At 44.7% G+C, this 23,036-nt stretch overlaps 2 protein-coding genes across 2 annotated transcripts in view; one reads left to right on the top strand and one right to left on the bottom strand.

Annotated features, from left to right (window-relative positions):
• LOC122541646 (zinc finger protein 271-like) overlaps positions 1-23,036 on the top strand; it is an 80,334-nt gene that overhangs the window by 15,415 nt on the left and 41,883 nt on the right. The gene's annotated exons all lie outside the window — the stretch shown is intronic.
• LOC122541645 (zinc finger protein 721-like) lies at positions 1,623-21,281 on the bottom strand. The gene is made up of 3 exons (XM_043678575.1): positions 21,041-21,281; positions 15,905-17,556; positions 1,623-2,463 (listed from the first exon to the last, which is right to left on the bottom strand). The coding sequence occupies exons 2-3, from the start codon at positions 17,170-17,172 to the stop codon at positions 1,692-1,694; spliced, it is 2,040 nt and encodes a 679-aa protein (XP_043534510.1). The 5' UTR covers positions 17,173-17,556; positions 21,041-21,281; the 3' UTR covers positions 1,623-1,691.

The raw sequence follows: 23,036 nt of genomic DNA, 5'->3' as shown, positions 1-23,036 counted from the left end.
AGCTTTCCAATACTCTGTCCACTTCAGCAATTCCTTATTCAAATATGCCTTAACCAAGCTCTCTGTCATCACAGAATCGCTACAGTGTGGAAAACAGGCCCTACGGCCCAACAAGAGTAACCCACCCAGACCCACTCCTCCACTGCACTATCCTATTAATGCACCTAACATACACATATGGGCAAATTAGCATGACCAATTCACCTAACAGCACACCTTTGGATTATGGGAGGAAACCAGAGCACCCAGAAGAAACCCCATGTATATACAGGGAGAATGTGCAAACTCCACACAGACAGTCATCTGAGGCTGGAATCGAACCCAGATCCCTGGTGCTGTGAGGCAGCAGTGCTAACCACTGAGCCACTGGGCTGCCCCTCCATTCAGATCGATTCTCTGCCATGATTTCAAAGCTAAGTTCCAATGCCAAATACAAAATGAAATCTGAAAATTTGTGCCTCTATTCTTATCCACCCACTTGAGTCCCGGCCATACAATGGGCAGCTGCCTCTTAAATCAGGCTCAGGCAGGATTTCTGAGAATAAAAGGCTAGTAGGTTCAACTTCGGAGCAACTTAAAGTCATTCCTTATCAAAGACCACCCAGGGACGCTAATTTGTTGTGGACAAATCACCACAAGCTACTTTAGTTCAGCTACTTGTTAAGAAATCTCACATACAACCAAGTACTGAAACAGTGATTGAAAATTTATTGAATTTAGCAACTAAAATAAGACCCCTCGAATGAGCAAGTTAAGCCTCACAACCCAACTTGGCTATTACCCAATTAATGCTGGCCTTGATTCCATATACAGTGTCTTTCCCTGCGTGTGTCCTTGGTTTGATCCTTATGCAATGTTGTTCTCCAGAGTTCTGGTGTTCGATTCTAAAAGAACTTTTTTATGTCTTTCAGTTCCATGATGTAATATAATTGATGATTTTTTAGAATCCTTTTATTGAAAATATTGATTACTCATTTAGAGTCTCTGAGACTGCAGCTTGCTTCCTTACCAGAAGTAACTTCTTTGTTCCTTGTGACATTTGGCCTTAACTGTTTGCTGAAAGACACATCCTGTCTTGGAATTACTCCTTAAATTCTTCAACAGATCAGTCATTCATCCTTGTGGCGTGAGGCATCCAGCTATCAAGCAGGTATCCAAGCTGTTTGGTTTATGTAATCTCGACTCCTTATTTTCCCAGACATTGTTGATTGCCTTTAATCTCAGCTTGTCTTTGTCCCTTAACAGTTTACTTCAGACAGCTATTGCTGCTGCTTTATGTGTGTAACTGTTTATCTTTGTTGATTCACTCAATCCATAAACAGTTATTAAAGTTCTGAAGTCTGTAATATCACAAATCACAATGGGTTGGCCTCACTGCATGGGGGTTGCTCCAAGTCTGTTGCAGTGATATAACTGAGTGAAAACCAGCTAAGAGCATGGTTGGGTAGTTCCTGTGTGGGTTTGCTGATGATTCAGGAAGTCCAACATTTATATGATGGCTTTATGACAGAACTCCCACTGATAGGATTCCTCCCAATGTAAATACATTGATGGACCAGGAGCTTCACTGACACTGTGAAAGACTTGTCACAAACATCAACCTGAAGAGTTTCTCCCCTGTGTGAATCCTGGTGCATTCCAAATGGTCGAAAAGACCCTGAAAAGTTCTCCGCAATCTCACATATGAAGGATTACTCCCCTGTGTGATTCCTTTGATGGAGCAGGAGATTCCACGACACTGAAAAGGATTTGTCACAAACCTCACACGTGAATGGTTTCTCCCCTGTGTGAATGCGTTGGTGTCTGCGGAAGTTTGATAACACTGAGAATGACCTGTTACATACCTCACATGTGAAAGGCTTTTCTCCTGTGTGAATGCGTTGGTGCTTACAAAGGGAAGATACGACTGAGAATGATTTGTCACACACATCACATGTAAATGGTTTTTCCCCTGTGTGAATCCTCTGATGGAGTAGGACACTTGATGAATCTGAGAAGGATTTGTCACACACATTGCACGTGAATGGCTTGTCACCTGTGTGTACGGGTTGGTGTCGGCGGAGATGTGATGAATTTGAGAATGATTTGTCACACACCTCACATATGAATGGTTTCTCCCCCGTGTGAATGCGTTGGTGCCTATGAAGGGTCGATGACTGTGAGAATGATTTGTCGCACACTTCACACACGAAAGGTCTCTCCCCTGTGTGAACGCGTTGGTGTTTGCGAAGAGTCGATGATTCTGAGAATGAATTGTTACACACTTCACACGTGAATGGTTTCTCCCTTGTGTGAGTGCGCCGGTGATTCACTAGGGCTGATAATTGTGCAAAGGCCTTGTCACAAACCTCACATTTGTAAGGCTTCTCTCCTGTGTGAATGCGTCGATGATTCACCAATGTTGATGACTTTGCAAAAGCTCGTTTGCAGACCTCACACTGGAATTGTTTCTCTTCCATGAACCTGTCCTTTTTTTAACAGTAATACATCAAATGCACCTTTCGTATTTGGAAATGTTATGTGGAGCCCTCTCCCTACTTGAACAGCCTCTCTCCTGTAGGAATGAATCAGTGGTTCATGAGGCTTCATGAACGATTGAAGCTCTCATCACACTTGAAGCCACTCACACTTCTTCCCAGCCTCACCCTGACTGATCACCACAGCCGAACCCTCAGAAAGGTTGGTTCTGATGGAAGGCTCCACCCCACTGACCAGTTTCAGATCTGATGATGTATCAAAGTTCCCCTGTCCCAACCAATTTCCAGATGATGGTTTAACTGCCCAACCTTCTCTGTGTTGAGCAATGCTGTGAAGGGTCTGGATGTCTTCCCACGGTTGTGCAGTCATTCCTTGGGTGATGTTCAGGATCTATCTGCAGTGTCTATCCTCTCTGGTGTAGTACAGTGCAATCCTTCTGTAAAACAGGAAAAGAAATCATGAGTTCCTCCAAATCCCTCTCCTCCTTTGCTAAAGAGACTGACTCCTCGGTGAGAGACTGTTCCACAGTGAGTGCCAGTCTGCTATTCCCCTGTTTGGGGAAATCAGATACAAATTGATTTTTTTTTCCTCACTTGACTGTCACACCTAGGAGCAGACAATATGGCTGCTTTCTTTCCTTCCCCAGACCATCTTCCCAGGCATTGCAAGGACATTGAAAAAGATAAACACCTTCTGGGTGGAGTTTGAAATGGGTTCTCAATCACTGTGAGCTAATATGACTGAATCGTATCAATCTGAAAACATCCCAGACTCCTTTGTCTCCATCCCTGGGATTGTCCATTCCACTGGCAGGACAGGAAGGTCTTTAATATTGGTTCCATAAGGTCTAATGCCTTCAGGTCAAACAAATTCAAGGAAAACTACCAATCCCCTCCCAAATGATAAATGAGTCCTTCACCATGTTCATCATCACGAAAGAAGTAGACTCAGGACAGGTCCCAAAACTGGGTGTCTTAGAGGCGCAGTGAGCCATCAGCAGCATCAGGATTATTTTCCACCCAAATCTCACAGGCCTCCAAACAGTAGTGATGAGGCAGAGGATGGCTTTCTACACAAAATTAGAGACACTCACAGTAAGGGTGCTACAATATTCATGGGTGACCTTAATCTGTGTATAGACTAGGCAAACCACATTCATAAACAATACTGTGTTCAGTAAATTCTGAGAGTGTGTACAAAAATTTTTTCAGACAAGTACTTTGAGGAACCAACTCAGGAAAGACAATCCTAGATCTAGTTTTTTGCAATGAGAAAGAGTTAATTTCTTGTTGTGAGCGATCCCTTCAAAGAAAGTGACAGAATTTCTCATATGGATAGAAACTGAAGTAGTCCAATCTAAAACTAGGCTCCTAAATCTGAACAAAAGAAACTACAATGATATAAGTGTCTGCAATTGACTGGAATTGACTGGATGATTCCATTAAAATTCATGACAGTGAATAGGCAATGGTTAATATTTTAGGAGTGAATGCATGCATTGCAACAATGACCATATATATTAATAATTTTGATGAGGTATTTAGATGTACTATTTCCAAGTTTGTTGATGGCATGAAATTAATTGGGATTGTCAGTGGTAAGGAAGATGTAAAGTGGATTCAGGGTGATTTAACCTCATTGAATGAATGGGAAAATATATGACAGATGCAGTGTAACGTGGATAACTGTGAAGCTGTCCACTTTGCTAAGAGAAACAGAAAAGATATACTTGCCATCGAATGAATATAGCAAAGGTTCACCAGGCTGATTCCTAGAATGGCAGGTTTGTCATATTCGGAAAGTTTGGATCAGCTGGGCCTGTATTCATTGGAGTTTAGAAGACAGGACCTCACTGAAACATATAAAACTCTGACTGGGCTGGATATATTCAATGCCGGGATGATGGTTGGAGACTCCACGACAAAGGATCACAGTCTCAGAATGTAGGGTAGGCCATTTTAGACTGAGATGATGAAACATTCTTCACTCAGAGGGTGGCAAACCTGTGGAATTTTCTGTCACAAAATGCTTTGCAGGCCTTAACAATGAATATATTTAAGAAACAAATGGATGGATTTGTAGAGATTAAATGTGTCGAAGTGTATGGGGAGGAGGGGGGCGGGGAGTACGGCATTGAGACAGATGATCAGCCAGCATCATGTTGAATAGCAGATTGGACTTGATGGGCCAAATGGTCTGCTCCTATTACTTGTTTCTATCTTTCTTGTTTTTCCATGTTTGTATTATCAAACCAGTCGATAGGCATGACTGGAACAGCACAGAACAAACTCTGCAGGTTGCTTTCTAACCCAGTGAACATACTGCAGAAGACGAAGTGGAACCTGGACACCAATAGTAACAAGTAATAAATAAATAGAACTAAACAGCCCCACAACCAACAGGTTAGAACAAAGCTCTGTAGTCCTACCACACCTTCTTGAGAATTGTGGACAACTAGTTGAGTAACAGGAGAAGGTAGTTCCATGACACCACCATTCACAGCCATGCTAGAGCCCAGCACACGGGAACAAGACGCAATGTTAACGTTCTTGAGGCAGAAATATTGAGTGGATGATCAAACCCAGCCTCTTCCTGAGGAGCTGGGGGAACTCCCCTCCAAAAGCCCTTCATCAGGAATAAAGCAGGATGAAGGGCTTTTGCCCGATTTTGCCTGTCCTCGGATGCTGCCTGAATTGCTGTGCTCTTCCAGCACCACTGATCCAGAATCTGGTTTCCAGCATCTGCAGTCATTGTTTTTACCTCGAACTCCCCTCCAGGCTACTCCAATCCTCCCCACAATCGAGAAAGCCTAAGTGTGTTATGAATGTGAAATCCAGAAGATTATCATATTTTAAACTATCTTTATACTTTAAAAAAATGGAATTTCTCAGAAATGATGTTGCTGGGACATTATATTATTATGGAGGAAGTGAGGACTGCAGATGTTGGAGATCAGAGTTGAAGAGTGTGGTGCTGGAAAAGCACAGCTGGTCAGGCAACATCCGAGGAGCAGGACAGTCGACATTCCAAGCATAAGCTCTTCATCAGGATAAAAGGCTTATGCTCGAAACGTGAACTCTCCTGCTCCTTAGATGCTGCCTAGCCGGCTGTGCTTTTCCAGCACCACACTCTTCGACCATTATATTATTATGCCAGGCGAAAAGTCAGGTGGATTTGTTACTATAGTGATACTTTTGAACTTGCTGAGCAAGATGCAAAGTTATCACAACCAAAAACAAAGGCCAGAGTACCTGGGGCTGACTAGACAGATTTTCCAACTCTGAGATTATTGACAGAGACAAGGGCAGTTATGAGAGAGAGAGAGAGATAAAGAGACAGAGAGGCAGACAGAGAGAGAGAGAGTCAGTATAGAGGAGAGGGAGTACTTTCTGTGGACTGAGTATTAACAGAATATGAGAATGAACACAGTCTCCAGTTAAACAGATACATTCTGTGACAATCTAAAGACTCCACTAGATTTGTCCTTGTGAGGCCAGAGGAGGAGTCACTGGAGGAGGCCTCATTGTTGGCAGTGGGTTCAGATATCTTTGGAAACTCAGAAAAAAGCTTTTGACAGTGACTCAAAGTTACAATTCAGTAAGCAGGGAGGAGTGAGCCTATCAGAAGCTGAGGGGCAGGGTGGACTGGTATCTGTAAAACCTCTAATAATGCCGAGACTGAAATGTAAAATATACTGTGGCTCTGTTCGCCGAGCTGGAAGTTTTTGTTGCAAACGTTTCGTCCCCTGTCTAGGTGACATCCGAGCACCCGAGCTACAAATCTTCTCACAAACTTTGAATGTAAAATATAATTGTGACATTCAGCATATATTCACGTGAAACATTAACAGGAGATATTTTTGCTGTCCTTTAATATAATAATTGCCTATTGATTATTATCTAATCTATGTTGCTCTTTGTTGCCAAAGTAAAAATCTTAACTTTCATAATTATAATGCAATTTCAACTTCGTTACTGGGAATTCAAAACCCGTTCAAAAGTTATCAGTCTCCTTGGGGATGGTATGAAAACCACAAACAGCTCAATGAGAGATCTCGTCACATCACATCACATCACATCATCTTTTGTGGTCATGATCACTTAAAGTCATAGAGTTAGACATCATAGAAACAGACCTTTCAGTCCAAGAGGACCATAATCCCAAACTAAACATAATCCATATGCCCGCACTTGGCCCATTTCCCTCCAAACATTCCTGATTCATGCACTTATCTAAATGTCTTTTAAACATTGAAACTGCACCTACAAACACCACTTCCTCAGAGCATTCATTTCACACACAAACCATTCCCTGTGCAAACAAATTGCCCCCATCTCTTTTTAAAATCTTGCTCCTCTCACCTTAAAATATGTGGGAACTTGCTGTGCACACATTTAGGTACCCATATCCAACAGTGACCACACTTAAAATGTACTTCACTACAAATAAAGCACGCTGGGACATCTCGTGTTTCTCAAAGGTTCTATATAAATACATGTCCTTCTATTCCTTATGTTTTCTGATGAGATCCACAGTGATAGGGCATTAGGAAACCTGGAGAGATTGAAAAGACATCCAGCATCCAGATCCCATCACTCAGAGCACTGACCATTCCCAGTCCACAGGATAATAACTAGCTCTCAAAACACACATAGAACTCAATAGCAGGAAATCAGTAATAATCCTCAGACACTCTGCACCTCACAGGTAATGACATCCCACCTTCCCATATTCAGGAATGAACGATCAACAAAGTCAGCCTGGAAATCAGAGGGAAATGCTTCCAATAAACACACTCAATATCCAACACACAGCTCCAGTCACACAGTTCAGCACAAAGCACCGAGTAAACAGCTCTCTCAGCTGGATCTTCTCACACAGCATAAGGGACATTTCCACCCCTGACTGCCCACAGGATAGTCAGACTGCCTGAAGATTGGTGTGGATATTATGGGATACAATTTGTATAAAAGCTGCTCCTTCACTCACCATCTCCTCACTTGGTTTTCAGTCCCTATAGGAAGTGAACCAGCTCTGGAAGAGGAAGAGGAGACAATGTGCAGAGTGGGTGGACTCTCTGATTGACGTCTCTCACAGTCAATCCAAATATTTCTGGAGCAACATGAGTTTCCTGAAACTTGGGAAACTGACCGGGGAAACGGAGGTGACTTTGAGCAGCAGATCAGGTGGGGATTTAAACTTGTCATTGTCCCATCTGAATGAAACCTCACTTATTGCAGCTGCCTGGCAGTTGTGAGTGTGTGTGAGTCCTTTTCCACATATGAGCTCCTGACACCCAAGGTGCACCACCGTTATAGCACAAGGGCAGCCACAATTGAAGGGAAATTATTTAAACGCAGTGTGTATGACAAAGGCTTCATGAAGTCAGGGAACCTCCATTTGCACCAATGCACGTCCAACTGGCTGACCTTGTTGCAATCACAACATTGAATTCAAATCCCACCTGCTCCAGATGTATGTACAAATATCTCTGAACAGGTGAATGGAAAAACTGGTTAACCCAAAAGTAATTCAACGGAGACCTCTTGTGGCAAAGTGTAGCGTCCCAACCGAACACTGGAGTCCTGCATTCAAGTTATACCTGCTCCTGAGGTGTACAATAACATCTATGAAAAGTTGGATTAGAATAATAGGTTCAGTTAGAATAAACATTTCAGTGGGGCCCTCTTGTGGTACAGTGATAGTATCCCGACACCGAACTGGGAATCCCAGGTTCAAGTCCTACCTGCTCCAGAGACATGCTATAACAGCTCTGAACATGTTGATTAGAAAAATAGGTTAAATATTTGTAAACAAATAATTCAGGCATGACAACAATTTCACATTGACAGCGATTCTTTGGGTCAATTAGTGGACTCACACAGGGGAAAGTCGGTGATCTTTGTGATGGAGAGGGTATGGTGTTGGAATCTCAGCCAAAGGTTGAATCCAGCAACACTGACTAAATTGTTGTTGGAGATGAGAGTGAACAGGGAAAGGGAGAGTGTAGCAATTGGAGTAATCCCTTGAGCCATCGCAACATTCAGTTGGATCTTATATCTTAACTCTATCTAACTGCCTTGATTCTGTAGCCCTTAACCTCCTTTCATAACAGTAAACCTATCAATCTTAGTTTTGAAGTTTTCAAATGACCTCCAGTTTCAACAGATTTTTGTGGGGAGAGTTCCAGATTTCCAGTCCCCTTTGTGTGAAAAACTGTTTGCCAACATCACTCTGAACAGCCTCGCTCTTAATTTTAATGCTCTGTCCCTTGTTCTGGACTTTCCTTTCAAAGGAAACTGCTTGGTTAACTTGTTTAATCATCTTAAACACTTCAATTAGATTATTACTTAATTTTCTACATTTAAGTGTATACAGGCTCAGAATGATTTAACACTTTTATCCCCAGGAACATTCTGGGGAATCTACTCTGCACTCCCTCCAAAGCCAATTGTCACCTTTCTGAGGAGCAGTGCCCAAAAATGAACACAGTTCTCCAGATAGGGTCTAAATAGAGCTCTGTAAAACAGGAACGTAATTTCCACAAGGACACAGTTGGTTTTGGGGAGGAGAAGTTATGGGTTATCTTTTCTCCTCATGTGGGCCCTGGACTAACGAGTAGTTTTGACAGAAGAAAGCGGGACCACTAGTCCTTGGTGTGGTCCAGTCAGGTCTGATCATGGATGGATTAAACAGATTTTCATGTCTTGAACTTGAGAAGCAGGGATATTGATGTGGAAGGGAGTAAAGGGCATTTTGGAAACGAGTGTAGAGGGTAGATATGAGGGAGTTATTAAACCAATTTGTGCCACAGAAGCATTGCATTAAATGTAAGACCAAAGAGCAGAGGGTTGTGAATTAGATAGCACTTTCCAACTCCCTTGGGGAAAGAGGGTCTTTCAGGAATGGAAACTGATTGGTCCATGGACCAATGTGATCGCTGGATCTCTATAACCTTTGGTGAGTTTGAATGTTGGAAATCAGCTACATCCTGTGTCACTAAAGTTTGGTTATATTTCTGACCATCAAAATTGGGAACAAGACAAGAGCACAGGGATTTTAAATAAATTTTTGTCTGTAGTATTCTGAGAGAGTTTCCCCTGATGTATGTGTGTGTATGTGTGTGTGTTAGTAAAGTGAGCCAACTCTCAGGACTGGGTATAGGGCAGAATCAGACTCTGCTTTAATTGGGAATGTGAATTATAGGCAGATCCTCTTCAGGTGATGGGTGTTTTATACCATGGAGAATGTTTGTACTGTCCTGTCTGGGAGGATGACTATCTTGAGTATGGTGAGGGAGTGGGAGTGAGCTTTTACAGACCTGAGTTCCCTCAGCTCATCATACCTCAATGTAATAATAATGATATGTTTACCTAACACTTCCAAGATTTGTTTCACGTTCTGGGAAAGAATTTGAGTCATTTTCAAATGCTTTGTTAATTTGGTTGACTAATTTCAGCTAAATATTGTGTTTTTGTTTGTCTAATGCTGCATCATTCATCTACATAGATGTCTAACCCATAATTCATTTGGTTCAATTTACTGAAAACCTATTCACTGAAGCACTCAGGATGCTACAGTAAGAGTCCTGTCCACAATATATTAGTCAATGTCAGTGTGGGCTGGGATGCTCTCTCCATCATTGGAACTATGGTTGGTGAAGTTGATTGCGATGTCGGTATTTGTCAGGACATCAGGGAGAACGCCCCTGTTTTTCCACAATGCAGTCTTAGTGAAACCGCCAGAGATACCATCTTCTTGAGAAGTTAATGCAAGGCTCCATCTGCCCCCTCAGTTGAATTTAAGTTTCTCTGTCATACACTGGAATATCAGCCTCAATGCTCAAGACTCTGGAGTGAGGCTTGAATCCACAATCATCTCACTCAGAGACGAGAGTACTGACTAAACCATGGATGTCAATTGATTATATTTCTCTTACAGTCATAATCATAGTGTTATACAGCACAGAAATAGACCCTTCAGTCCAACTCACCCATACTGACCAGATAGTCTATTGTGATCTCGACCCATTTGCCAGAATTTGGCCCATATCCTTCTAAACCATTCCTATTTATGTACCCATCTAGATACCTTTCAAATGTTGTAATTTTACCAGTCTCCACCACTTCCTCCAGCAGCTCATTCCATTCACACCACACTCTGCGTGAAAATGTTGCCCCTCAGTTTCCTTTAAAATCTATCCCCTATCACCTGAAACCTACATCCTCTAGTATTGGACTTCTCTACCCTGGATAAAGACCTTGGCTATTCATCTTATCCATGCCCCTCATGATTTTATAACACTCGAATTGGTCACCCCTCACCCTCCAACGCTCCAGGGAAAAAAGCCCCAGCCTATTCAGGTTCTCCCTGTAACTCAAACCCTCCAGTTCCAGCAACTTCCTTGTAAATCATTTCTGACTCCTTTCAAGTTTAACAACATTTTTCCTATATCAGGGTCTAGATTCAGTTTCTCAGGGCTTTCGTTCCCAGTCTATAAACAGAATGCTTTTCCCCCTGCAAAATCGCAGCCAAAAAGTTTGATTTTGATTAAAAGTAGCAACTAACTTGAGCTGCAGGTGTCAGCGTTGTCTTTGTGTCTGGGTTCCTGAAGCTGTGAAAGGTGTAGTCTCTAATGTCAGCTGGAATGGATATCTTAACTGTGACAATACTATGGATTTAAAAAGTTTTTCTTGTCCAGTTTTTTTTTAAAGAGAGGTTGCTCCAAAGCGCATAAGTAAACTGCTTGTGAGGCCTTGGGTTATTTTTAAGTTGGAACAATAGAAATACAATGGGCGGGGTCAAGCTCCCACAGAACCAGGAGGTTTTAGTTTTAACCTTCAGTAGTGGTTGGTGGGGTCTTGAAACTGGATGTGGACGCTGTTTTCCCTCTCTCTCAGGCAGCTAAAAGCTGGGGTTCTCTTCCTGCTGCAAGGGTGTGTTTATAGGATGTTACTATATTCGAACAGTTACTGTTTAGGAGTTCAATAATCTATTATTCTGTTAGGTTTTCCAATAGATTTAAGTATTCCAATTTCTTCTTTCCTTTGTTGTCTTTTAACTATAAAGTGTGAATAAAGTGTATTTTGCTTCAAAACTGATAGTTTGACCACCTGAATTGCATCCAAAATGCAACGCCTGGCGCTTGTCTTTAGATTAAGAAAAAATTGCTTAGCGTCTAAGCTATCTTCTTAATATTTTGAGGGAATTTGGTCTGGTTCATAACATTAAGGGATTCTCTTTAATCAGTGCTGCTGATGGACCATTCTGCTTTCATTCACACAGGAAAATTCCATAGTTTAGACACTGTTCAATCAGTGTGACAGGAATAAAATTTGAGGAACAGTCTACTCTTCCCAGGAAAGTGCAGTGTTAGTTTTAGTGAGGACTTTGAACTTCCTTTCAAATCCCTCCCTGGCCTTGCTCCTCCCTATCTCTAATCTTTTCTATCTCTCAGTCTTGCACTGGAGTGTCATTTGGGACTTTTTGTGCTCAAGTTATGGATTCGGATTTGAACCCACAACCCTCCGACTCAGAATAAGGCTGTGGGTTCAAGTCCAACTCGATCTGGATTATTCTATAAATATGGATTAAAGCTGATAGCAGGCCACTCTGAGGTACTGGTACAAACAGTCCTTGCTCCTGACCACCAGTTATTCAACACAGCCACATTGTACAAAATTGAAGAAATTGTAGACACCTCATCTTTTACTTGGACTGTCCACTTCTAGACTCTGGTCTTCCTCTGGTTACACAACAATGCAAAACAAGTGTGTCATGTATCGATGTTTTTAATCTGATATATAATGTAGTTTCTCCAAGAAAATATATCTTCCCCTTGTGATGCTGATATTTCTTTTGGGATGTCAGAAATACTGGTACAAATAATTATCCAATCCCCTCTGATCTGCAGTTGTTGTCAAGCAAATATGTTCACTTTTGCCCCTGCCTAGCTTGTAGCTTTCTCCCATATTAAACCAGTTTGTGTAGATTCATCAGAGTTCTATCTTTAGTTGGAACAAACAACTTGGGCATTTATTATCCAAGGCCTTCTTAAAAGTAAATACTCTCAGGTCTCAGCTTGTCAGGCTCAGTTGGAAAATAATAAGTTCTTGCAGTTGTTAGGAGAAGAAAAACACACCTTTTGACTCTTGTCCACTAAATGGAGATCACAAGGATGTCCATTGTAGATTTTTTTCATTGCTGCCTTCCTCTCTTCAACCACCCTTTTGTCCATTTCCCACCCATGGGATTCTAGATAGCTGTCAATCATTGATATCTAAATACAAAAACCAGATTAAAGCACTAAAAAAAAAATTAGCGCACTAATTATAATGACCAAGAATTACACAGACTATAAACTATAGAGGGGGTTAAAATATATCTAAAGTCTTAAAAAATTATCTTGTAGATATCTTGTGGGCGGCACGGTGGCACAGTGGTTAGCACTGCTGCCTCACCGCGCCAGAGACCCGGGTTCAATTCCCGACTCAGGCGACTGACTGTGTGGAGTTTGCACATTCTCCCCGTGTCTGCGTGGGTTTCCTCTGGGTGCTCCAGTTTCCTCCCACAATCCAAAAAAAAAAATGTGCGGGTCAGGTGAATTGGCCATGCTAAATTGCCCGTAGTGTTAGGTTAAAGGGGTAAATGTAGGGGTATGGGTGGGTTGCGCTTCGGCGGGTCGGTGTGGACTTGTTGGGCCGAAGGGCCTGTTTCCACACTGTAAGTAATCTAATCTAATCTAATCTAAAAAGTAATCTAATCTAATCTACACATGAAGCGTCTGAGATCACAATGTACCAACCTTAAATAAAACTGCTGCCATTGGTCTCACAGAGTTTTGTTTTGACCACTTGGTTTGTAAAATTCTTTTGCAAATATGCAATAGCCACAAGCACATCAGTTGCATGTTAAAGTTTACACAGCCTCTATTAGCTTTATCAACATACATGGCCTGAAATTGATCATGTCAGGAGTTTCAGATGTACATTTTGACAAACGTAAATTACATTATTGTAATCTTTAACACGTTTATGAAACATCAGCTAGGAACCACAGAAATGACCACAGGCCCGAATGGGAATAATGAGAGTGGTGAGTTTCTGTTGACTGCCCCTGTTTTGAGGTGGCTCCTCAAATTACATTTGGTTTTTGGATGTTCTGTTTATTTCTGTTATATTACATAAACAGGAGAAATAGTTAAAATACTTTAATATAGCCATAACGATATTATTACCTCAATAATGCTGCAGAGAGTTCCTAATTTTTTCCCTTTACGATACGAGTTTAAAATGCCACACATACTGTCTATCCCTCTCACCTTTATAATATCAGAGGAGCGATGGAGGAAGGGACTGAAAGGTAAGCATAGGAAACAGGTGGAAAGATCAGAGAGAGAAAGAAGGAAGGGTTTTGAAAAGGGATAGATAAGAAGGTGTAAGAGGAGGAGGAGAAATAATTGCTCATGCCCCCCTCCCTCCTGTTCTTGTAACCATCCTATCCACTGCCTTGGATGCTATGGGTCTTCCTTTGCTGATCTTCTGTCAAACACATCCAAGGATACACATCCCACACTGATGCTGTCAGTTTGAAACACTCCAAAGATGAAGAATGCTTTTTCCACACTGGAAATCTCTGTCAAACATTTACCAGGGAAACTGAGACAGCAGCTGCAATAAGTGAGATTTTATTCAGATGAGACAAAACCAAGTTTAAACCTTGATCTGCTTTTCAGAAGTAGTTGGAGCCTTTGTCATTTTAAACAGCTTTCCATATGGTGTGTAAAATGTCTACTGCCCTGAGACCTGTATTGAAATCTAATGACATCAGAGGTCACAATAGTATAGCAAGCCAAAATATTGCAAAAAACACTACTTGTTCTCTCTCGTCTGTTACAATTGTTTCTGTCCCACACACACGTTGCGTATTTAATCTCTGAAGTGTTCAACTCTTCTTCTGGTAGATGTGCAAGTTGTTGGTTATTCATCTGGTGTCTGCACATTATCAAAGAGCTGCTGTTAGCCACACCTAATTTTCTCAGGACAATGCCTTGACCCACCAGAATCAGTCTGCCTGATTTAAAATATAAACAAAGCTGTGAGAGGTAATTTCGGTTTAAACTTTAAGATGTGCCTGGACCACGGACTGGTCTATAATAAAAGACAAAACTTTTGTTTCTTTTCTAGAACATTTTATATACTCAAAAGTAGAATAGTTTAAATTGTGCAGAATGCTGACAATTTGTGAGCAGAGTAAAAACAAACAGGCCCTTGATTGATGAAACCATTAACACAGGCAGGGAAGGATGAGTCCTTGACTGATAAGACTCCAGGATGGGGGAACGACTTGAGAGACATCTGTTTCAGATTAAAGCCTTTGACTGATAAGACTACAGGGTGAGAAAAACAACAAACTTTGGAGACTCTGGAGCCTTTTGTTGCAGACTTTGTGATAAAAATAATGATGTTTTTAAGAATGTGAACCTCATGGCTTGTTAGAGCCAAGGAGAGGAGGGACTTGTACTGTATATAATGGGAGACTTTGGAAGCCTCAGCGCGCCTTTTCTTCAAGGGTGCCCAACTCTGCAGACTTGACTTGTTAATAAAACTTTGTTTTCCTGAATTTGTCTAGAGCGATTATTGAGAAGCGATTTTCATTTCTAACAAAAGCTCTGCAATTAACCGTCAGTCATTAGCCGGTGTATTCTTCATGACAATTCTCTGCCAATCACTACTCTTTTATCATACAATATAAATGTTTTTTCTGTTTTGAATATCTTGCAAATTATCGTGATGGGTTCAAGATGGGTAGCTTTAAAACAAGTATTCTTTTTCAGCAATTGTCAACTTCCTTCAGAAGCAAAAACAGTATCCAGTCTCTGTTTCTCAATCTGTACACAGTGTTGTTCAGTTTGTGTAAACCCTCTGGATACAAACACAGCGGGTTGCCCTCACTGCCTGGGGGTTAGTCCAAGTCCTGTTTCACTGACATCACACTGCAGGGTGACTCCATTGTTACATCATAATCCCTCAGCACTGATGATGTCATCACTAGTTGTTTGATGGGAGTGAAAGCTGCTTCTTGTTCTGTGTCCCAGTCCCACTGAACACCCTGCACAGTGAGACTGTGTACAGGTAAACACTCTGAGGACAGACAGTGAAGAACTTTGTCAGGCAGTCCTCATATGAGTTCACTGATGTATTATGAGGTCCAACAACTGTGTCAAGTATGTAATACAGAACTCACACGGATAGAGCTTCATCCCTCTTTGAGTGTATTGATTGGCTACAACATCCACTGACTGTGAAAACCTTGTCAGAAATGTTGCAACTGAAGAGTGTTCTTCCTGTATCTGAATCCTGTGGCGACCCAGATAGTCAAAGACATGACAAAAGGTTCATCACAAACCTCACAGTTAAAGAGTTACTTCCCTGTGTGGATCCTCTGATGGAGCAGGAGGTTCGATGACCGTGAGAATGATTTGTCACACACCTCACACGCGAATGGTTTCTCCCCCGTGTGGATGCACTGGTGTGTGTACAGGGTTGAGGACTGTGAGAAAGATTTGTCACATATCTCACATGTAAATGGTCTCTCCCCTGTGTGGATACGTTGGTGAACACGGAGGATCGATGACTGGGAGAACGATTTGTCACAAGCCTCACACCTGAATGGTTTCTCCCCTGTGTGAATCCTCTGATGCAGCAGGAGTTTTGATGACTCTGAAAATGATTTCTCACAAACCTCACATGTGAAGGGTTTCTCCCCTGTGTGGATTCTCAGATGAACCAGGAGCTTTGATGACCTCGAGAATGATTTGTTGCAAACTTCGCATTTGAATGGTTTCTCCCCTGTGTGAGTGCGTTGGTGTTTGCGGAGAGTTGATGAATCTGAGAATGATTTGTTGCATACATCACATGTGAATGGTTTCTCCCCTGTGTGAATCCTCTGATGGAGCAGGAGTTTTGATGAGTCACAGAATGATTTGCTGCATATCTGACATGTGAATGGCTTCTCCCCTGTGTGAATGCGTTGGTGCACGAGGAAGTGTGACGACTGTGAGAATGATTTGTCACACACCTCACATGTAAATGGTTTCTCTCCTGTGTGAATACGTTGATGTACACAAAGGCTTGATGACTGGGAGAATGATTTCTCACATACCTTGCACGTGAATGGTTTCTCCCCTGTGTGTGTACGTTGGTGTACGCGGAGATGTACTGAGTTCAAAAATGATTTGATGCATATTTTACACGTGAATGGTTTCTCCCCGGTGTGAATGCGTTGGTGCACACGGAGATTCGCTAACATTGAAAATGATTTATCACATACATCGCATGTAAATAGTTTCTCTTTTGTATGAATGTGTTGGTGTACACGGAGGTTTGATGGCTGCGAGAATGTTTTGTTACAGAAATCACATGAAAATGGCCTCTCACCAGTATGGATGCGTCGGTGATTCACTAGTGTGGATGACTTTGCAAATGTTTGGTTGCACACCTCACATTTGAATGGTTTCTCCCCAGTGTGAATACGTCGGTGATTCACAAGTGTTGATGACTGTGCAAAGGCTCGGTTGCACAGCTCACACTTAAACGGCTTCTCCCCAGTGTGAATGCGTCGGTGATTCACAAGTGTTGATGGCCGTGCAAAGGTTCGGTTGCAGACTTCACACTTGAAGGGATTCTCTTCCATGAAGCTACTCTTATGTTAACAGATCTACAACAGATGCACTGTAAGCAGCCTCTCCTCTGCAGGAATGAGTCAATTGTTCACGAGCCTCGGTGAATGATTGAAACTCTCACCACACTTGGAGCCACTCACCCTGACCCATCACCCACAGCCGAACCTTCAGAAAGATTGGTTCTGATGGAAGGCCCACACCACTGACTAGTTTAAGATTTGATGATGTGTCAAAGCTCCCCTGACTCGACCAATTTCCAAATGATGGTTTCACCCAACCTTCTGTGTGTTCAGCAATGCTGTGAAGGGACTGGCTGATTGCAACATTTCCTTGGGGGATGGGCAGGTTCCATCTTTGATGTCTATCCTTCGCTGGTCTAGTACAGTACAATCCTTCTGTAAAATAGGAAAGGGACACATGATTTCCATCAACTCTCTCTCCTAATTTGCTGAAAGGATGGACCCCTGTATTTACTTCCTTAAACTATAACAGGAGGTGATGGGTAGTACTGGCTGAACCAACATTTATTACCCTGGAGGGATGGTGGTGAACTATCCTCTTAAGCCAGTGCAATTTGTGGAGTGAGGGAGAGAACTCCAGAATTTTGTCACAGTGACAGTGAAGGAATGGAGATATATTTCCAAGTCAGGATGGTGAGTGGCTTGGAGAGGAACTTACAGGTGGTGGTGGTGTTCTCATATATCTATTGACTTTGTCCTTCTAGATGGAAGTAGTCGTGGCTTTCAAAGGTGCTATCTAAGAATGTTTGATGAATTTCTGCAGTGCATCTTGTAGATAGTACACACTGCTATTACTGAGTGTCGGTGGTGGAGAGAGTGGATGTTTGTGCATGTGGTGCCAATCAAGTAGATGCTTGGTCTTGGATGTTGTCAAGCTTCTTGCGTGTTGGTGGGGCTGTACTCATCCAGGCAAGTGGGAGTATTCCATCACACTCCTGACTAATGCCTTGTGGACAGGCTTTGGGGAGTCAGGAGGTGAGTTATTTGCTGAAGGATTCCAGGGGGGTAGGTATAGGACAGATGTTAGGGGTAGGTTCTTTACTCAGCGAGTCGTGAGTTCATGGAATGCCCTGCCAGTAGCAGTGGTGGACTCTCCCTCTTTATGGGCATTTAAGCGGGCATTGGATAGGCATATGGAGGATAGTTGGCTAGTGTAGGTTAGGTGGGCTTGGATCGAGGGCCGAAGGGCTGTACTGCGCTGTATTCTTCTATGTTCTATGTTCTATGTCTCTGACCTGCTCTTGTAGCCACTGTTTTTGTATGGCTAGTCCAGGTGAGGGATGGAGGGGAAGACTAGAGGTGCAGAAGGTGCTGGTCACCAGGAAATGGAGATTGTAGCGTAGACAACAGTGATCACTGGGATAGAGAGGTATAGACAATTGCTGGTCACTGGGAGAGGGCGGTGCAGACAGCACTGGTCACTGGGAGAGGGCAGTGCAGACAGCGCTGGTCACTGGGAGAGGGCAGTGCAGACAGCGCTGGTCACTGGGAGAGGGCAGTGCAGACAGCGCTGGTCACTGGGAGAGGGCAGTGCAGACAGCGCTGGTCACTGGGAGAGGGCAGTGCAGACAGCGCTGGTCACTGGGAGAGGGCAGTGCAGACAGCGCTGGTCACTGGGAGAGGGCAGTGCAGACAGCGCTGGTCACTGGGAGAGGGCAGTGCAGACAGCGCTGGTCACTGGGAGAGGGCAGTGCAGACAGCGCTGGTCACTGGGAGAGGGCAGTGCAGACAGCGCTGGTCACTGGGAGAGGGCAGTGCAGACAGCGCTGGTCACTGGGAGAGGGCAGTGCAGACAGCGCTGGTCACTGGGAGAGGGCAGTGCAGACAGCGCTGGTCACTGGGAGAGGGCAGTGCAGACAGCGCTGGTCACTGGGAGAGGGCAGTGCAGACAGCGCTGGTCACTGGGAGAGGGCAGTGCAGACAGCGCTGGTCACTGGGAGAGCGCGGTGCAGACAGCGCTGGTCACTGGGAGAGGGCGGTGCAGACAGCGCTGGTCACTGGGAGAGGGCAGTAAAGACAGTGCTGGTCACTGGGAGAGGATGGTGCAGACAGCGCTGGTCACTGGGAGAGGGCAGTGCAGACAGCGCTGGTCACTAGGAGAGGGCAGTGCAGACAGCACTGATCACAGGGAGAGGGCGGTGCAGACAGCGCTGGTCACTAGGAGAGGGCAGTGCAGACAGCGCTGGTCACTGGGAGAGGGCGGTGCAGACAGCGCTGGTCACTAGGAGAGGGCGGTGCAGACAGCGCTGGTCACTGGGAGAGGGCGGTGCAGACAGCGCTGGTCACTGGGAGAGGGCGGTGCAGACAGCCCTGATAACTGGGAGAGGGCGGTGCAGACAGCGCTGGTCACTGGGAGAGGGCGGTGCAGACAGCACTGGTCACAGGGAGAGGGCGGTGCAGACAGCGCTGGTCACTAGGAGAGGGCAGTGCAGACAGCGCTGGTCACTGGGAGAGGGCGGTGCAGACAGCGCTGGTCACTAGGAGAGGGCAGTGCAGACAGCGCTGGTCACTGGGAGAGGGCGGTGCAGACAGCGCTGGTCACTAGGAGAGGGCGGTACAGACAGCGCTGGTCACTAGGAGAGGGCGGTGCAGACAGCGCTGGTCACTAGGAGAGGGCGGTGCAGACAGCGCTGGTCACAGAGAGAGGGCGGTGCAGACAGCACTGGTCACTGGGAGAGGGCGGTGCAGACAGCACTGGTCACTGGGAGAGGGCGGTGCAGACAGCACTGGTCACTGGGAGAGGGCGGTGCAGACAGCACTGGTCACTGGGAGAGGGCGGTGCAGACAGCACTGGTCACAGGGAGAGGGCGGTGCAGACAGCGCTGGTCACTGGGAGAGGGCGGTGCAGACAGCACTGGTCACTGGGAGAGGGCGGTGCAGACAGCACTGGTCACTGGGAGAGGGCGGTGCAGACAGCACTGGTCACTGGGAGAGGGCGGTGCAGACAGCACTGGTCACTGGGAGAGGGCGGTGCAGACAGCACTGGTCACTGGGAGAGGGCGGTGCAGACAGCACTGGTCACTGGGAGAGGGCGGTGCAGACAGCACTGGTCACTGGGAGAGGGCGGTGCAGACAGCACTGGTCACTGGGAGAGGGCGGTGCAGACAGCACTGGTCACAGGGAGAGGGCGGTGCAGACAGCGCTGGTCACTGGGAGAGGGCGGTGCAGACAGCACTGGTCACTGGGAGAGGGCGGTGCAGACAGCACTGGTCACTGGGAGAGGGCGGTGCAGACAGCGCTGGTCACTAAGAGAGGGCAGTGCAGACAGCGCTGGTCACTGGGAGAGGGCGGTGCAGACAGCGCTGGTCACTGAGAGAGGGCGGTGCAGACAGCGCTGGTCACTGGGAGAGCGCGGTGCAGACAGCGCTGGTCACTGGGAGACGGCACTGCAGTCAGCGCTGGTCACTGGGAGACGGCACTGCAGACAGCGCTGATCACTGGGAGTGGGCGGTGCAGACAGCGCAGGTCATAGGGAGAGGGCGGTGCAGACAGCGCAGGTCATAGGGAGAGGGCGGTGCAGACAGCGCTGGTCACTGGGAGAGGGTGATGAAGACAGTGCTGAAATTATTTTCAGTGGTTGAGAAGTCTAGGACAAGAACAATGTCTAAAACTTAGAGACAGACCAATCAGGAATGAAATGTGGAAGGGAATTTTCAATTCTGTGATTAAGTAGAGAAACAGGCTGAACAGTGGAAGGGCCCTCTGATTGGGCTAGGCTTGGTTACCCCACATATCTAACATCTGCTTTGCCCAATGTTCAGAAACAGATAAATGTTAAATTGTAACAGTCGGCTTAAGGAAGGTCTGCCTCATGAGGACTTTCTGGGCCCTGTTTAAAATACACACTGATGGCTCCTACCTCTCTCTGTCTCTCTGCTCATCAGCCCTAACAGTCCCTGAAGGCAACTGAGAGAGGGCAAAAACGTGGTCTTCCTGAAGGCTGTCCATAAGAGACGAGGAGTTCCTTTCACTGTGGATGGCAATGAGAGGCCATTCAGAGTCTGGATATGGGTGGCTGCAGCTCCAGTGCCGCACGAGGACAAATCAACTGCTACACTCCGCGAGGATACATGCTCTTGCCTACTCAATACTTCATGGCCCTATAAAAGCGAGTTAGCATTTGTTAGATTGTCAGTGCAGAGAACTGACACAGGAGGTTTGTGTCTGGCACCTCCATCAGATACCTTGTGTGCTGTCCGTGTAGTTAGCAATGGAACGCTCCTGGCACCACAATGGTACTGCCCCTCGCAAATCTACCTTTAAACTTCACACTTCAACACTTTTCACACTTCAAACATGAAGGTTCGCACTTAAAAACATAAGAGGTCACTGACCTTTCATTACAAATAGGAGAACGTACACCCCTGATAGTTTCTGAACAAACTATTGCATGGGGAAAGGATGGCTGTTTGTGGTCAGCCCCACTTGCCTGTCCCCAAGGCATCAGGAAGGCCCTGGCAGTCTTTATAGTAAATACCGTTTGACAACAACAAGCCAGACTATAAGTGACAGAATTGTCACAAGGCTGACCAACACATAGATACTTCAACTGTGACACCGAGACTTCGCATTAACATCCAGCTTGCTTCTGAAGGAACCGCATATGTGAAGGTGTAGCCACCAGAGCCTGGAGGATGCATTCTCCGCCACTGGATATGTACCTCCTTTGTGTCGCCAGGCTTCTGAAAAGATCAGCCAAAAATCCCACTGTCCTGGGGAACTAAGGAGTATTCATGACATGTTAATAAATGTCAAACTGGTCCCCAAGATAGCAGTTACAAAATCTGACCCTAATGAGAAAGCAGCAAATGTTTAACCTGGTGTCAGGAAACTGGAAATCGGCCTTCTCATACCTCCAGGTGGACCTGCAAAACCCCACCCTGGAAAACACTGGCACACAAAGAGTGGGAGAAGCTTGGAACCAGGCAATTTGACAATAAACGCTAAATTGATTGGTAATATTAAATCTTAGATTTCTGTTCACTGAAGGTTTGAGGGGATTTGGGGAAACAGCAAGTATCTAAGGTCCTTTTACAGATGCGCTGTGATCCCAGTGAATGTAGGACATACTTGAGACATTAAATGGCTGATTCCTGTTCTTGTGTACAGTCTGCCAAAAAGGCAACATTCTCTCAGTAGCTCCCCTCTGACAGGGCAACATTCCCTCAGAGGAACTGAATTAATTCCAGTTCACAGGATAATAACCAGCTCCCAACACATACAGAATTCAACAATAGGAAATCAGTAAGAATCCTCAGACACTCTGCACCTCCCAGATAATTACACCTCACCTTCCCATATTCAGGAATGAGCCATCAACAAAACTCAGGATAATAACCAGCTCCCAACACATACAGAATTCAACAATAGGAAATCAGTAAGAATCCTCAGACACTCTGCACCTCCCAGATAATTACACCTCACCTTCCCATATTCAGGAATGAGCCATCAACAAAACTCAGTCTGGAAATCAGAGGGAAATGCTTCCAATAAACACACTCAATATCCAACACACAGCTCCAGTCACACAGTTCAGCACAAAGCACCGAGTAAACAGCTCTCTCAGCTGGATCTTCTCACACAGCATAAGGGACATTTCCACCCCTGACTGCCCACAGGATAGTCAGACTGCCTGAAGATTGGTGTGGATATTATGGGATACAATTTGTATAAAAGCTGCTCCTTCACTCACCATCTCCTCACTTGGTTTTCAGTCCCTATAGGAAGTGAACCAGCTCTGGAAGAGGAAAAGGAGACAATGGGCAGAGTGGGTGGGCTCTCTGATTGACGTCTCTCACAGTCAATCCAAATATTTCTGGAGCAACATGAGTTTCCTGAAATTTGGGAAACTGACC

The sequence above is a fragment of the Chiloscyllium plagiosum genome, chromosome 37 (genome assembly GCF_004010195.1).
Source record: "Chiloscyllium plagiosum isolate BGI_BamShark_2017 chromosome 37, ASM401019v2, whole genome shotgun sequence".
In the NCBI taxonomy this organism is placed as follows: domain Eukaryota; kingdom Metazoa; phylum Chordata; class Chondrichthyes; order Orectolobiformes; family Hemiscylliidae; genus Chiloscyllium; species Chiloscyllium plagiosum.
The sequence above is the reverse complement of the archived record's forward strand: the minus strand, read 5'-3'. Positions and strand labels throughout refer to the sequence as shown.